Source organism: Rhinopithecus bieti, unplaced genomic scaffold (genome assembly GCF_001698545.2).
Source record: "Rhinopithecus bieti isolate Rb0 unplaced genomic scaffold, ASM169854v2 scaffold_13351, whole genome shotgun sequence".
Taxonomy (NCBI): domain Eukaryota; kingdom Metazoa; phylum Chordata; class Mammalia; order Primates; family Cercopithecidae; genus Rhinopithecus; species Rhinopithecus bieti.
In genome coordinates this window covers 3,822,580-3,839,565 of record NW_016807514.1, presented here as the reverse complement: position 1 = coordinate 3,839,565, position 16,986 = coordinate 3,822,580, and the positions used below count along the sequence as shown (strand labels likewise).

Below are 16,986 nucleotides of genomic sequence, written 5' to 3'. Positions count from 1 at the left end.
CTATGAATGGGGAGGGGTCTGGGGGATGGCAGGTGGACCTCCCTGCTCTGCTGGCCTGTGAGGTGGAGCTTCCCAGGAACCCCTCCGAGGAGCCAATGCGCCACTCATGGATTCTGTGACGTGCTGGTGGCCAAGGCACTGCCTGGCATGACCACATCCGTCAGACCTCACAGCAGCAGGGGCAGCCTAGAGAGGTGGGCGTGTCGTAAACTGAAAATGGACCCGTAAATAATCACCACACCAAAGTCCCTCATGTCAAACTGCTTTATTACATCTTAAATAACAGTACAGTTTAATATAGTATCTATCTTGCATCCAGCTTCCTTGCAGTACACTGACTTTAAAATTAAATACAAAAGGTGGAAAGGGGTAAGGGTGCAGAGAGCTCTACAGAGTTGTTGGACGGAAAGAGAAAGAAGGGGTTTCATTTGTATTCTCTTTGCCAGATCCAGGCCTACCGCAAGGTCACAGCACAGTTTTGTATAGAATGTTGCAGAAAACAGGATGGAGAAGCCACTACTGCTGCTATGAAGGAGTGCGGGGGGCGGGGGGGGGGGGGGGGGGGGGTCCCACAGAACCTGCTTTCCAAACGCTGCTGCTGAACACTGGCCTTGAAATGAACACCAGGACAATCTGTGTGATGGGAATGAGCCGCCTCAGAGGCGGAGGGCCTGGAGAATCCATAAAGGAGGGCAGGCTCTTCACTCCCCTCCCTCCCTCCCTCCCCACCCTCAGAATCCAACAGCAGTCGTTTGCAACAGAACTTTTTTTTCAAAGAAATAAAGAAAACAGTGACTTATCCCGCTACCCAAGCGTGTAGAGCCGCGCGCTGTACTGCTTCCGATATGTGCCACAGAGCAGCAACGAGAAGTGGACAGAGCCGCAATGGTTACAACTCTAAGAGGTTATTTCTTAAAAGAAAAAGAACACCTAAGGACTGAGTCCTCTATGCACTTTGGAGCATTTCTACAGCATGCGATTCTAAGAGTAAACCCACCCAATATGGCAAACAATCAAAATTTTTAAAATTTAACTTAGAAAGTCTGAGATCATTATTTTCAAAACATTGATTTGTACATTGTTTCATACACAAATAATTGACTGACTATCCAAGCACAGGACAGGCATCTCTCTTGAAAGCAGAGGTTCCTCCTAGTTGGGGGTGGGGTAGTGTTAGGCTATTATCAACTTCCCTCCAACTTCACAAGGAAACCCAAAGTGAGATTAAAAACTCAACTGAGAAGATAGACAGGATGGGTCAGGAGGAACATGGTGCTGGATCTGAGCTCACTTTTCAGCAAAGGTGAAGGATTCTCTGATCACGCATTCGAGACCGTCCCCGCATGTGCTTGGCCCCATGGCTTCTGAACATGTTCTTTTCTATGCCACGTTTGTGTGCAACAATGATCTGTGACACTAGACAGAAAATTAAAAACCAGGGACTGAATTTACATCACTGACAACGTCAGAGAGGCTGCCCTAGACTCTCTGGTTTTGATTAACTGTTGAACACAAAGGAATATATTTTAAAAAGGAAATATGAATGCTTCCAAAATCTTGCTACAAACATGACTGAAATTTGGACACGATGACCAGATGAACAAAGCCCTCAGCGTGTTTTGCGTGAATGCCACAAAACAGGGTCACTGGTCTAAAATTCAAATAAACTAGTGGAAAGGTGTGTCTGTCTCACAATTACACTCAAGTTTACCTTCTGGTTAACATTTTTATTATATATTTCCTTTTAAAATTCATTCAAGACAAAAAAGAAAACAAAGACGATGGCCCCGGAAGGAATGCACAATTTGTTTTAGTTTTACAGCACAGAGATCCTTCTCTTACTGGGAATTGTGCTCTTGGTTTCAGCAATAAGTGAAGGAAAAAAGATCTTGCCCTTTTGAAGTTCTGAGGGGAGGTGTAGGGTGTCCACGTTAGTACGGTTGGATAGGATATGCTCTCATGGTAACGCGTCCAAGTTGGAATGGTCTTCCAGTCTCCATGGCATCCACATGCTGTTTTAAACAGAGTTTAAAGAAATGTGAAAAGAGGCAGAGAATCTAAGTGCAGATGCACAGTCAGGTCACTGCTCTTCCCACCACTGCATGAGTGTCTGTGGCTGAGGGCACGTGACTTCAGATTTCTGTAAACGTTTCCCACAACACAATTCCAAATCAGTGCTACATCAACATTTATCTAGAAATCGTTAATGACAACTTCACACGTTCTATGAGAAACACGCACAGTTCTCCTCAGAGAAGGACATTTGGGCTGCTGCATTACCTACTGGCATTAGTTCCAGATCTTGAGGAAGCTATCCCAGGACCCTGTCGCCACAGCCATGCCATCATCAGTCACGCCCAGGCAGCTGACGCGGTTGTCATGCCCAGCCAAGACACCTGGAAGCAAACAACAGCAGAATCACACCAAAGCCCAGAGGTATCGATCTCACCTGTGACCTGTGTGCCATATTGTGACGAGGGCGGATGGTGAGCCCCTCGTGGGACAAGACCCAGAGTCTCCCACGGCCAGGAAGGGAGGGAAAGTTGCGTCCACGTGGGAATTAAACTGCAGCATATGGCCTGCCTTATTAAAATGCAAAGGCACGCACACACACACAATCAATAAATCCAGAGCCCCCGGCACTGACTTCTCAGCACTCACTTATAAAACTCAAAAAATAAGCAAAGGCCACAATCAAAAAAATGAAAACCATCATCACGTGCGGTGGCTCAGGCCTGCAATCCCAGCACCTTGGAAGGCCAAGGCGGGCAGATCACGAGGTCAGGAGTTTGAGACCAGCCTGGCCAATATGGTGAAACCCATTTGTACTAAAAATACAAAAATTAGTAGGATGTGGTGGTGCGGGTCTCTAGTCCCAGCTACTCGGGAGGCTGGGGTAGGAGAATCATTTGAACCCGGGAGGCAGACGTTGCAGTGAGTCGAGATCGTGCCAGTGCTCTCCAGCCTGGGCAACAGAGCGAGACGCCATCTCAAAAAAAAGAAAAAAGAAAAATCAAAACCACCCCAATCTCAAAGCAATCTGTAACACAGGAGCTTAGAGGCATGAGCTGTTTTTCCTTCGTCTGTGATACCTAGAGCCCAGCACAAGGCACAGAACACAAGAGTAGCGATGGTGGCTGAGACCACTGTCACTGTCACATGGTGAGGGGGGCCTTCTGTCAACACTCCCAATAACCTTGGCTTGGATCATCACCAGCCAGAAGCTCCACTTCCTCCCAGGGGGATCTGAAGGCCCATTTCAGCCACCTTCCTCCACCTCCTGCAGCCACCACACAGCTGAGCACAGGGGCCGGTGTGTGCTCTGCCAAGGCCTGGGCTGGCTTCCACCTCCCTTCAACAGCACTATGACTGTGGGACTTGCCCGGAAATGGCTCCACTTTGGTACCCCCAGGCTGGGGAGAAAAAGAAGGGTGTTTAACCAGGACATGAGAATGGCACCCATCCGGTAGCAGGAAGCCCCGGTAAGGGCCAAGACCTGGAGCCATGCTCCCTTCTTCCGTCCTCCCAGGTACTGAGATGAATGAATCTAAGAGTCTGTAAGTGTCAACAGTTCTCAAATTGAAATGCCCAAATGTCCACTTTTAGTAAGGAAGCCTCATTTTTTGTACATCTAGTGTTTTAATACACCTGGCAATAACATGCTTGCCTTTGATGTGTTAACTGTAACAGCACCCAGAGGTGTCCCTGCATGGCACTCCGCCCCCTGATGCAGAGTTCAGAAGGGAAAGCATGGGACTGGGCCCTGGAGCCTGCACAGCTGACCCTCTCCTGCCCACTGACCCTCCCCAGAGCCCTCCCCCACACATGTGGGAAGATCTGCTGGTGCTCCTCAGAGTCCACTTGCCTGGAGGGCCAGAGCTGGGCCATCAGTTTGTGACTATCACTCCTGCTATACCATGCCACAGTCCTACTGATACTAAACACTGCAGCTTATCAACCACTCTGTGTCTGCCCTAAAGATACCACATAAATGTCCAGGAGACACAGAAAAGCCCCCCGGTCACGTACCTGCCCGGTCGGCTTTGAGCGCGTCCCAGACGTTGCAGTTAAAGTCATCGTACCCAGCAAGGAGGAGGCGCCCACTCTTGGAGAAGGAGACAGAGGTGATCCCACAGATGATGTTGTCGTGGGAGTAAGTCATGAGCTCCTGGTCGGCACGAAGGTCAAACAGCCTGCAGGTGGCGTCGTCTGAGCCAGTGGCAAATGCATTGCCATTTGGAAAGAACTGGAAAGAGAAAGCAAATCAAGACATCATGTAAACACTCAGAAAGAAATATTGGGCATATGGACTGCTCAATGGTAGGGCTGCAGAGAACACAGCAAAGACCAGCAAGTCTTGCTCTGGTAAGAACAGAGGGATGGGCTGGGAGCGGTGGTGGCTCACGCCTGTAATCCCAGCACTTTGGGAGGCTGAGGCGGGTGGATCACCTGAGTTTGGGAGTTTGAGACCAGCCTGACCAACATGGAGAAACCTCACTCTACTAAAAATACAAAATTGGCTGGGCCTAGTGGCATGTGCCTGTAATCCCAGCTACTTGAGAGGCTGAGGCAGGAGAATCGCTTGAAACCAGGAGGTGGTGGAGGTTGCAGTGAGCTGAGACTGCGCCATCGCACTCCAGCCTGGGCAACAACAGCAAAACTCCGTCACCAAAAAAAAAAAAAAAAAAAGGCAGGGGAGATTTCCCAGGAACTACAGGGGAATGGGATGGAAGGGGATTTGCACTGGGGAAGCACATAAACACTGCGATCTTGGATACTGTGATTCCTGTCCCCAAAGGGTAGAATTTATTTCAAAGGAATAGTGAGAAAGGAGTCCTCACTGACAGGTGTGAATGTTGCTGTAGCTGCCAGACATCAGGGCTAATCTCATGGAGGAAGGAGGGAAGCGGGCTGACCAGGGCAGTGGTCAGGACTGCAGCAGAGCTCTATCCAACCAACAGATAAATCCTTCCAAGTCTCCTCACAAGGCCAGGGGCTGGAAACACTGCCTAGCCATCTGCGTGCTAAAGAGGAGAGCAGGTTTCCTGGTTAGCTGTGCCCCTGACCAGTAAGGCTCTGTAACCAGTAACTGGTGGCCTGAGTTATCTTACTGTCTCTCCCCTCCAGGATCCCAACCACTGCTCAGCTGTACAGGTGGGAACGGGGACTGGCACATAACAGACACCCTGTGAATATCTGTAAGACAAGCGGTCAACATAGAGACGCTTCCCTTAGGGAGTTTTCCGTATCCCCATCTGTAGATGAGGTTGTATAAGGATCAGAAAGGAGAACATCGAATCCAGAAAAGTTTACAATTTAGCAATCTGAATGGGCTAGCAGAGACAGCAGAGGCCCCGACCCCACACCTTCACCCAGACTCACGCAAATGGCATTGATGTCCGACTCGTGGCCGGTGAAGGTCTGCCGGCACATGCCTTCTCGCACATCCCAGAGTTTGGCTGAAGCATCACAAGCACCAGAGACAAACAGTCTGGTGTCAGGAGCAAGAGAAAGGCTCATGACATCTCCAGTGTGTCCGGTAAACGTGGTCGTCTGCTGGCCGGTCTCGATGTCCCACAGGGCACTGGAGCAGGAGCGAATGACAAGGGGACATCAGCCTCAACTTCTCGGGTGGCTAGTCATGTGACAGTCTGTCCTTCAAACCACCCAGGGCCACAGTGAGCCTCTGCACTGTTACTTTAAAAACGTAAATTGTTTAAAGACAAATTTAAATGTAATACAACTTTGGAAGGGAAACAAAGCAAAGTAAGCAAAATTATACAGAGATGAGCACACGGCCTGGGTTTCAGAATGACGGGGTCACTACCTCAACTCAAACGCCAGCAAACAGGGAGCTAGGGGCACTTTTCAAGCAGCAACACTGAGGCTGTGTCCCACTCTTCGGTCATGGATGGGCACGGAGTGCGTGGCAGGAAGCTATGGGGAGGCCCTGGATGGCGGAGGGGGATGCGACTCTACCTGTGGCTGCTCCCTCTGTGCCCACCCCTGGCCTCCCCTTCACAGGGTCTTAGAAAAGGCAGGCAGGAGAAGGCCAATGCCAGGTAAACAAATGGCTCGCAGCAAGTCTGAGGTCCCCTTGCCCTTTCCTGGAATCACAAACAGGAGAGCAGCTGAGTTCTCAGTGATCACACCTGGTATTCTTTTTTTTGACACCGAGTTTCACTCTTGTTGCCCAGGCTGGAGTGCAATGGCGCGATCTTGGCTCACTGCAACCTCCGCTTCCCAGGTTCAAGCGATTCTCCTGCCTCAGCCTCCCAAGTAGCTGGGATTACAGGCATGCGCCACCCATGCCTGGCTAATTTTTTTTTGTATTTTTAATAGAGACAGGGTTTCTCCATGTTGGTCAGGTTGGTCTCGAATTCCTGACCTCAGGTGATTCACCCACCTCGGCCTCCCAAAGTGCTGGGATTACAGAGGTGAGCCACCGCGCCCGGCCATACCTGGTATTCTATTGTGTTTCTGCTTAACGAACTGTCAAAAGGTGAGACGCTGACAGAGCCCCCTGCACAGAGCAGAAGCCTGGCTTAGGTGTAAGGACAGCTCTGAGGGCCACACGCCTAAAACCGTGCTATTCTCCTGTGCCTTGACGCACAGAAGGCAACACCAGAGAGCACTGTCCGTTCCTGTCAGCCTCAGAGGAAAGCCTGGCTGGGCCTGGCAATGCAAATCCAACCAGCTGATCTCAACAGACACCGCACAGGGAGTCTCCCCTCTAGGGCCTGAGGGACTGACTGCAGAAGGGAAGCAAGATACGTAAAAGAGTCTGAAAAAAATGATTAATGAACAGAAGCGCTTTAAAAATATCTTCTAATAAATAAAGTCTTCTCAAGATTGACAATCTAGGTGACAAATCTTTTGTAAATCTATGAAATTTATACAACGAGACACCTTATAATACCACAGATGCTTTGCTGACAAGTTGGTTAAGGGCGCATGTCTCGGTGAACCCCACCAACTGCGTGACTACAGGTCTGTGCCCTGGCCTGGGCACAGCTCCTGCCACCAAATCATGCCTCAGAAGATCAGAAAAACCCACATGGCCAGCTGAAGTCTAAAATGACTCATAAAATAACTATCTGGACATTTAATTTAGTACTTTGATGCCACAAATGAAAAACTTCCAGCGTTTTAAGTGGGTTTCCGTTCACCTGTAAGGTGAAAACGCTAAAAATGAAGTCCGATGGAATCGCTTGAATTGTGATGTCTGTTATTTTTAGTATGTGCTCATTGTTCACAGTGACACACTGCTATCAGAAAGGGACAATCAAAACCCACCCTGCTCCCACCTAACATCACCTAAGGAGGTACAGACATACAGAGGGGAAAAAACAGAAGAGCAGGTACTTTGAGCCTGATTGTAGTTAAAATATCTATATTGGCCAGGCCCAGTGGCTCACGACTGTAATCCCAGCACTTTGGGAGGCTGAGGTGGGCAGATCATGAGGTCAAGAGATCGAGACCATCCTGGCCAACATGGTGAAATCCTGTCTCTACTGAAAATACAAAAATTAACCGGACGTGGTAGCAGGCGCCTGTAGTCCCAGCTACTTGGAAGGCTGAGGCAGGAGAATGGCGTGAACCTGGGAGGCAGAGGATGCAATGAGCCGAGATCATGCCACTGCACTCCAGCCTGGACACAGAGCAAGATTCTGTCTCAAAAAAAAAAAAAAAAAAAAAAAAAATTGTATTTTAGATCTTAGCTGCTGAAAATTAAACTTTGTAAATTTATTAAAAGTATAATGAGGCTGGGCATGGTGGCTCACACCTGTAATGGGAGGCCGAGGTGGGCAGGTCACCTGAGGTCAGGAGTTCAGGACCAGCCTGGCCAACGTGGTAAAACCTGGTCTCTACTAAAAATACAAAAATTAGTCAGGCGTGATGGCGGGCACCTGTAATCCCAGCTACTTGGGAGGATGAGGCAGGAGAATGATTTGAACCTGGCAGGTGGAGGTCGCAGAGCCAAGACTGCACCATTGTACTCCAGCCTGGGTGACAAGAGCAGAACTCCATCTCAAAAAAACAAAAGTCTAATGAATTCACACATTGCTACTATGTGTTTAAAATGTTAAGGCCACTTAAATTAAAGATGGCCTAATATTATGTCAAGAACCTTATTTCCTCCATGTTCACAGAGGAATGTGCCAGGGGTGTGGGGTTCTCAACGCACTGCCTGCCGCGGGTCAGGTACTTACCATGTGGTGTCTCCAGAGCTGGTGACGATCTGATTGTCATCCAGGAATCGGCAGCAGGACAGGTAACCTGGCAAAGAACAGGCCTAAGTGATGAGCTGAATCCAGCAGGCCTTGCATCCAGTCTCATACACAGAGAAACACACTGGCCAGGTAGAAGCTCTATATCTAAGGTAAGACCAGCACTGTGCTGGTCTTTTGTTCCCATCTGTGCATACAGCAGGTCCATACGCACAGCTGGTGGGGGTGAGAGCCTAGCCGGGCAGGGCAGCATGTCCCACAGAGACCCACAGCTCCGTGATGGGGGCAGGAGCAGAAACCACCCCCATGAAACACACACGTTTCATCTGCTTTACTGTTTGACACATTAAAGGCTGGGGATCCCTCGTCTATTTACTCATGCAGGGGAAGCTGACTCCAGTGCCCAGGAGGGCAACCATCCAGACACCTGGAACACAGCCTTAACAAAACAGACACCTCCTGCTCTCCTACAGCCCACGCTCCAGCAGGGACAGAGAATGAGAATCACTGAAATAGCACATGGGAAAGGGAGTGCTAAGGGAAGGAAGAGGGCAAGGTAGGGGCCTCACAAGATGGGAGCCAGGAGAGGAGGGAGGACGTCCTGAAAGTAGACTCAGGGAAGAAGGATCCAAACAGAGGGCCCAGACAGGGCAGGAGGCGGTGAGGCCACAGGGTCAGGATGGCAAGGGTAAGTGAGTCAGGGAAGGGATAACGAGGGCAACAGGAAAGCGGCATGGCAGCAACACCGCAGACACGGGGGTACTCGTGAATATGTGTGGGTGCGTTTGTTTTCTTGTGGACAGTGGCTGTGACACCCACATCAGCGTGGGCACAATTCTGTGTATTCCCACCCACTCCCACTGGGAAGGAAGCGTCAGAGGCTAGACACAGCAGACATGGTGGGGACACATCATGATGCCCCGTCCTAAACAAACTTTCAAAATAAGGAAAGGCAACATCAAAAAATCAGTCTGCAGTATCCACACATGATGACTGGTCTCTACTAAAAATACAAAAATTAATCAGGCATGATGGCGGGCACCTGTAATCCCAGCTACTTGCAAGGATGAGGCAGGAGAATCATTTGAACCCCGCAGTTCAAATTGTTAATGACTTCTGTTGACCATTATTTCTTTTGTACACTAATCATAGTTCTGGTATTTACTGTGGAACTAAAAGCATAGGGTCAACAAACCAGTTAGTGCGTGCCCAGGGTTGCTGACGGACTGGCCCTAATCTGAAGATTCAGGGGTTCCAGTGGCACTGGTGATTTTCAAGAGACCTGTTTAGATCTGAGTGTTTACTGAAATGCTTTCCCCCCAACTACACCCCAGGGAGTCATATGACACTGCATGAATCAGCAAACAACAAAATAAAATGCACAAAAGAATAAACCAAAAAAAAAAAAAAAAAAGGAATAAACCCACTGAGGGTTTTAATGGAGAACGTGTAAGATTACAGAGAAAACAAAGCATTTATTTAACAAACATTATTGTCACTATTTTTTTGAGACGGAGTCTTGTGCCGTTGCCAGGCTGGAGTGCAGTGGTGTGATCTCGGCTCACTGCAACCTCCGCCTCCTAGGTCAAGCGATTCTCCTGCCTCAGCCTCCCGAGTAACTGGGACTACAGGTGCACGCTACCACACACAGCTAATTTTTGTATTTTTAGTAGAGATGGGGTTTCACCATGTTGGCTACGATGGTCTTGATCTCTTGACCTCGTGATCCACCTGCCTCGGCCTCCTAAAGTGCTGGGATTACAGGCGTGAGCCACCACACCTGGCCAACAAACATTATTAAACTGGCTCTGACAGAAAAAAAAAATATGCATAGATGACAGAGCTCAAAATATCAACTACGTGCCTACAAAAGCACACATGGTCAAATACTTCCTGGAGGCCACACCACAGGGACACTAGGGACCATAACGGTGAACCCAGCTCAGAGGAGGACAGCCCTGCATACCTGGCGCCCCCTGCAGTGCCCTGCAGCTCGCCGTCGTGCTCCGGGGTCTCCACCCGAACCCCCTCCACTGGCTTCCTGGTTCATGCTCACCCTTGCTTCAGGGAAGCACCCCTACCCCATCAGATGCCCATCCAGACCATGCCACTGAGCCTTGGAGCACTTAGTCTGTTTGAATGTGAGCACAGAAGGGCAGGAAAGAAGAGTCATGGAGACCTCAGCACAGCCTGCATCTCACACAGGGGACTAGGCGGAGGCCCTCCCAAATTTACTGCATGAAAGAATCATGACCTTGGCCGGGCGCGGTGGCTCACGACTGTCATCCCAGCACTTTGGGAGGCTGAGGCGGGCAGATCACCTGAGGTCAGGAGTTTGAGACCAGCCTGGCCAACACGGTGAAACCACATCTGTACTAAAAACATAAAAATTACCCAGGTGTGGTGGTGGGCGCTGGATGTGTAATCCCAGCTACTTGAGAGACTGAGGCAGGAGAATCACTTGAACCCAGGCGGCAGAGGTTGTAGTGAGCGGAGTTCACACCAGGGCACTCCAGCCTGGGCAACAGAGCGAGACTCTGCCTCAAAAAAATAAATAAATAAATAAAATAAATAAAATAAAATCATGACCTCATAGATCTCAAAGATGACCTCTCGGTCCCACCCTGTGCAGGCTGTAGTGAAGCTACACAGAAGACATGAGCTTCTTACTCCAAGAACCAGAGACTGAACCCTAAAATCACAGCTCTCATGCGCTGATAAAATGACATGGACAAGCATCAGCTGACAGGAACTATGAAGGACAAGGGAAATGACCAAATGTATAAGCCACACGTGGCTGCGACTTACAATTTTGTGACTTTAGGACGGTTTGAAAGACACACACCTTTAGGAGGAAAACCGTGCTCCACATACCCATACAACTATGTTTCCATTTTCAGGGGTGTCCAATAATTTACATGAGATGTTCAACTTTTTATTATAAGATATGCATTATGTTAGATGGTTCTGCCCAACCAGAGGCCACTCTTCGTGTCTGTGCATGTTCAGGTTGAGGGGCTAGGCAAGACATGATGCTTGGGGGTGCGTCCAATGAGGCCTGGAGAGCAGGACTGGTATGCAGTGCCCAGGGTGCCAAGCACACTCCATGAGGCCCAGTCTGTGCACAGACCAGGCCTAACCCCTTCTTCCAGGAAAGTCTCGCAGGGCTTTCTGGCCAAGAGGCCATGAGTGGTGAAGATTGCAGACTCTGAAGTCAGAAATACCTGGGCTCCACTGTCAGCATGGCAGCTAAGTAGCAGTGAAAGTTTCTGTAAGTTCTTTCAGAGTCTCAGCCTCCCCGTGTAACTGGGGAGCTGATGGGAGGCGCAGAGCTGTCTGCGCACGTAAGAAGTTCTCAGTAAATGGAGGCAGTTACTATTTCTGTTATTACTGAATTTGAACAAATTCCCTAGGTATGTGTGGGGGGACACTTCAGGTGAAAACACGCCCCTCCTCCCCTGTTGCGGGGGCCTGTGCTGCCACCCTCTGGAAGCCTGCAGAGGGGCAGAGAAAACAGACCCTGAACAAAAGTGTGCACCCAGTGCGGAGGTGCAAGGGCACAAAGGTGGCACCAGGTGCCTCAAGGAGAGGCTGAAATGCGGCTGGGGGACCTCGCAGTGCTCTGGTCATATAGGCAAGTGGGTGTGAAGGGCTGTCCTGTGTCTCACAGGGACCACTGGCTGTAGGGACAAGGCCATGAAAGCCCAGGAGAGAGGGGGTAGCTTGAAGACAGGCAGGGCAGACAGTGGAAGCGTAGGAGAAAGACGGGCTCCTGGGCGTGTGGTGTCAGCAGAGGTGCCTCAAGGATAGAGTGAGTCTAGAGTCTAGAAAGGAGCACATCAGCAGGCTCCGGGAAGAGCACAGCATGGGTGCACACACTGCTCTACCCAGCATGGCTGCCGACCCAAAGACAGCAAAGCCAAGGACACACAAGCGTGGCCAGACGCAGCCCTGTGAGGAAACTTACCCAAGAACAGGACGATGGGCTTGAGAAACCATCCATCTACAAGGATGGTGCTTACTGCAGCAATGTTTATAATAAATTGTGGGAAACTGGGAACTGCCTAAATGTCCGACAATAGGAACAAATTAGTGCACCACACCATGAAACTCTCTACAGCTACTGAGTCACAGAACGACAGTGTACTACTACAGTTGTATAATACTGTGTAACACTACTGCATAACGACTGCATAATACTGTAATTCTGGATGGAATTATAGGTCACCCGACATAAAAGAAGATGATTCAAAGTTCCTTTCCAAAATTCCTTTTTTTTTTTGAGACGGAGTCTCGCTCTGTCGCCCAGGCTGGAGTGCAGTGGTGGTGCGATTTCTGCTAACTGCAACCTCCGCCTCCCCGGTTCAGCACTTCTGCTGCCTCAGCCTCCCAAGCAGCTGGGATTACAGGCACCTGCCACCATATCCGGCTAATTTTTGTATTTTTAGTAGAGATGGGGTTTTGCCATGTTGGCAGGCTGGTGTTGCACTCCTAACCTCACGTGATCCACCTGCCTCAGCCTCCCGAAGTGCTGGGATTACAGGCATGAGCCACTGCGCCCGGATCCCTTTCCAAAATTTCTACAATGAACACACTTTGAAAGGTTTAGTTCTCCTGCCTGCACCCTGGAGAACATCCCCTGTCGGGAGCAGGGGCAAGAAGGAGACCCCCCCCCCCCAGGGGAGGAGCACAGGACACACTGAAAGGCAGGCGGGCAAATGCCAAGAAGTCAGCCATGACCACGCCCAGTCCCTCACTAGTCCTTCTCAGACAGGTAGTTTCAGGAGCACCTGTGCCGCCCCAGGATCGGCTTCAAGGAGCAAAAACAAGACCGTGCTGGTGAGGGACAGGCTCAGCCTAGACCTGGAGAGACAGGTGCCCAGCCCTGCGCTGAGGCGTGCACAGGAGATGGAGAGCAGAGGTCTTTTCTTCAAGGAGTTCAGTAAGAAGGAAAATGAAAGAGATGAGGAAGTAACTTGAAGATGTGAAAGTGAGGCTCAGAGGGGTGCAGAGAGGAGTGTCCAGGCACCACGAGTGCCTCCATGATGGTGTCAGGCTATGAGGCCAACCAGTGCAGCCGAGATGCCGGGGCTGATGACAGTGAGCCTCAAGCAGGCACCCCAGTCACCAGCTGCCCTGTTGTAGCTCCTGAAGCAGGGTTTACAGGGAGACAACATATATCCCCTTCTCTGTCCAAGCTTGTGAGGCCTATCAGAAAAAAATCCACTACTTTCATGAATATAGAAAATGTTCTGCTTCTCACTCTATGAAGATACTGTGTCTAAAAATCCCCAGTTCTGGCTACCACCGTGGGCTCTACCACTGACACCTGTGCACGCTGTTACCACCAAGGCCTTGGGCTGGACTTCTGGTCAAGGCTCATGTATCTGCAGCCATCTTGATCAGAATGATCCAGGCAAGGGCAGCCGTGTCTCCACTGCCCAAGAGGTTTGCAAAGAACAAAGTTCTAAGAGCAAGCGTTGAGTCTCCCTGCATTGGCCCTTAGGGATCTGCTACAAATCTGAGGCGGCGCGGTGGCTCAAGCCTGTAAATCCCAGCACTGTTGGTACGAGCGTGACACCCTGTGTCCAGACGGTGCCAAAGAGGCCTGATGATCGGGCGGATCACGAGGGCAGGAGATGGACCATCTGATCTTAATACAGTGAACCCCCGTCTCTACTAAAAAATTACAAAAAAACTAGGTACCGGCCTCTTAAGCGTGGCCGTCGCCTGGTAGTCCCAGCCTACTCCGGGGAGGCTGAGGCCCGCTGAGAAATGCGGTAAAACCCGGGGAGGCGGAGCTTGCAGTGAGCCGCAGATGCGACCACTGCACTCCAGCCCTGTGGCAACAGAGTTGAGACTCGGGGGTTCTCAAAAAAAAAAAAAAAAAAAAAAAAAAAAAAAAAAAAAAGGGATAAAATCTGAGACTTGCGTCAGAGGGCTGGAAAATACCTTTTCTTTTTTTTTTTTTTTTTTTTTCTTTTTTTTTTTTTTTTTTATTTTTTTGAGACGGAGTTTTACTCTTGCTGCCCAGGCTGGAGTGCAGTGGTGCAATCTCAGCTCACTGCAACCTCGCCTCCTGGGTTCAAGTGATTCTCCTGCCTCAGGCTCCCGAGTAGCTGGGACTGCAAGTGCATGCCACCACACCCAGCTAATTTTTGTATTTTTAGTAGAGACAGGGTTTCACCATGTTGGCCCGGCTGGTCTCGAACACCTGACCTCATGTGATCCACCTGCCTTGGCCTCCCAAAGTGTTGGGATTATAGGTGTGAATCACGATGCCCAGCCTCAAACTTCAACTTTTATTGATTTGAAGCTGTAAAATATGAATCATGACTGAAGAAAGTTACAAATACCTTTTTTCTTTCTTTTTTGGAAACAGGCACTCACTCTGTCTCCCAGGCTGGAATGCAGTGGCACGATCACGGCTCACTGCAGTCTTGACCTCCCAAGCGCAAAGGAACCTCCCGCCTCAGCCTCTTGAGTAGCTGGGACCACAGGCTTGAGTCACACCTGGCTAATTTTTGTATTTTTTGTAGAGACGGGGTCTCCTTATGTCACCCAAGCTCACAAACACTCTTAAGAGGCCAAATGTGTGTGGTTTTTTTTTTTTTTAAATAACACAACTCCTTAGAAGTAAAATTTCATGAACTACGAAGGAAATAAAATCTCCAAAATATTCCTACTAATACCAGTTTTTTATTTTCTTGGGTATTTTTGGCTTTTCTTTCTTTGGTTTCAACAGACAAATACAGTCAGTGTTAAATCCAGCAACCTCTGATTACCAATGTAAACAGAGGCACTGACTCTAACGGTCATGGGAAGGGGCTGCTGAACACAGAGAACAGCTTTCCAAAAAGGGCGCTGCATCAGAAAGAGCTGTGTGGTTTACAGAGTCGGTGTGAGCTGCCTGGCTGGACTGCCAGTGACGGCCAGCGGCTCCCATCCGTAGGCTTACCTTCTCACAGAAACAACTATAAGCACTGCATGAAATACAAAACCAAACACCTGAAAGCATGCAAACAAGAGCAGGCAGAAACTGGAGGAGTCTCCCCTGGGAGAAAAGAAAGGCAGGGCATGGTTTGTTCTTAAGGAGCTTTCCCTGAGGAGGGGACTGTCTGTGATAACCCCAGGCCTACAGCCTCACACACAAGACCTGTGGCCAAGGTCTTCAAGAGCCAGCAGACAGATTACTGGGCAACCACAGCCAGAAAGCGAAAGGATAACAATACAAAGAAGAAAGCCACAGAAAGGGAGTCCCAAACTACACACACAGCTGACCAGATATCCGACCCCTAAGGTGCAAAGGCATGCAGCCCAGCCAGCGCAGAAAAGCTGAACAGAGGATTCTGCAGCTGCCACACAAGAAAGAAAGAGACAGACTGCCTGATAAAACAAAACTAAACATCAGTTAATTCTGGAGAACGTAACCGGACACAAAGTCTCTATGACACAATATTTACAATGTCCAGAATACAATTTGAAATTACTACATGTACTAAAAAACAGCAAAATGTCACTCAGATTCCAGAGGAGAGATCCGCAAGGACCAACCTCAGGAAAATGAGATGCTGAGATCAGCAGACAAGAACTCTAAAGGCAGCTCTTAAACTCTCCCTGTGGATGCAAAATAAAACATGCTATTATACAAGGACAGGGAATCTCAGCAGGAAAATAAAACATTTCTACATAAAAGCAATAAAAATTCTAGAACTGCAGAAGGACTATCTGACATAAAGAATCTGCTGCAGAGCCTTAGTTCATCAGAGGTAACAAGTACATGGACTTGAATGGAAATAAAAAGGTTTAAGCAAGTGAGCAGTGCTAACAACAACAACAACAAAAAGGAACACATCTGACGTAGGAAAGTGATGAACAAGCCGCAGCCCCCAGAGCCTCGGGGACAGCACAGATGCATGTGTTATTGCAGCACAGAGGGGCAGGGACTAAGGACAGAGGATGCATTTGAAGACATGGTCTAAAACTTCCCAAATGTGGTGAAAGACAAATTTATAGATTCAAGATGCCAAAGCACAATAAATGCAAAGAAAATCACATCGAGGCACCTACATGCAAACTGCTAAAACCCAAAACAAATCTTTAGATTGCTAAAAAAAGAAAAACACTCCGTCTCAATTAAAAAAAAAAAAAAAAAGAAAACAAATGAAAAAAAGAGTCAGCCCATAATTCTAGGTATCTAGCAAAAATACCCTTCAAGAATAAAGGCAAAATAGAAATCTTAGGGAAATGAACACTAAGTGCTTTTGCCAGCAGCAGACCTGAGACCTGCACTAACCATGACTTGTTCTGGGTAGGGCTCTCGGCCGACAGACGCCCGCAGAAGGCGCCTCTGCAGGAGAGCGGGAAGGGCACTGGACACGGAAGCTCTCTCCGGAGGGCAGAGTAGATTTATTTCATTCTTTTCTCTTTGAGACGGAGTCTCACTCTGTCACCCAGGCTGGAGTACAGTGGCGAGATCTCAGCTCACTGCAACCTCCGCCTCCCAGGTTCAAGCGATTCTCTTGCTTCAGCCTACCGAGCAGCTGGGACTACAAGTGCGTGCCACCATGCTCGGCTAATTTTTGTATTTTTAGTAGACACAGGGTTTTGCCATGTTGGCCAGGCTGATCTCAAACTCCTGGCCTCAGGTGATCTGCCTGCCTCGGCCTCGCAAAGTGTTGGGATTACAGGCGGGAGCCACCGTGCCTGGCCTACTTCATGCTTTTCATATATATATATATATATATATTTTTTT

General features: G+C 49.1%; 1 protein-coding gene across 3 annotated transcripts in view; it reads right to left on the bottom strand.

Annotated features, from left to right (window-relative positions):
• Nucleotides 1-246: 246 nt before the first annotated feature.
• Nucleotides 247-16,986, bottom strand: part of GNB1 (G protein subunit beta 1) — a 117,115-nt gene continuing 100,375 nt past the window's right edge. Inside the window, exons 8-12 of one of the 3 annotated variants that reach the window (XM_017882492.1) lie at nt 8,214-8,280; nt 5,383-5,584; nt 4,030-4,246; nt 2,285-2,396; nt 247-2,012 (exon numbers count right to left, since the gene is read on the bottom strand). In XM_017882492.1, the coding sequence (XP_017737981.1) occupies nt 2,290-2,396; nt 4,030-4,246; nt 5,383-5,584; nt 8,214-8,280 (593 nt within the window). In that variant the 3' untranslated portion in view covers nt 247-2,012; nt 2,285-2,289. Of the gene's footprint in view, nt 2,013-2,280; nt 2,397-4,029; nt 4,247-5,382; nt 5,585-8,213; nt 8,281-16,986 lie in introns of all 3 variants that reach the window. The other 2 variants (XM_017882490.1, XM_017882491.1) reach the window with 2 other exon arrangements.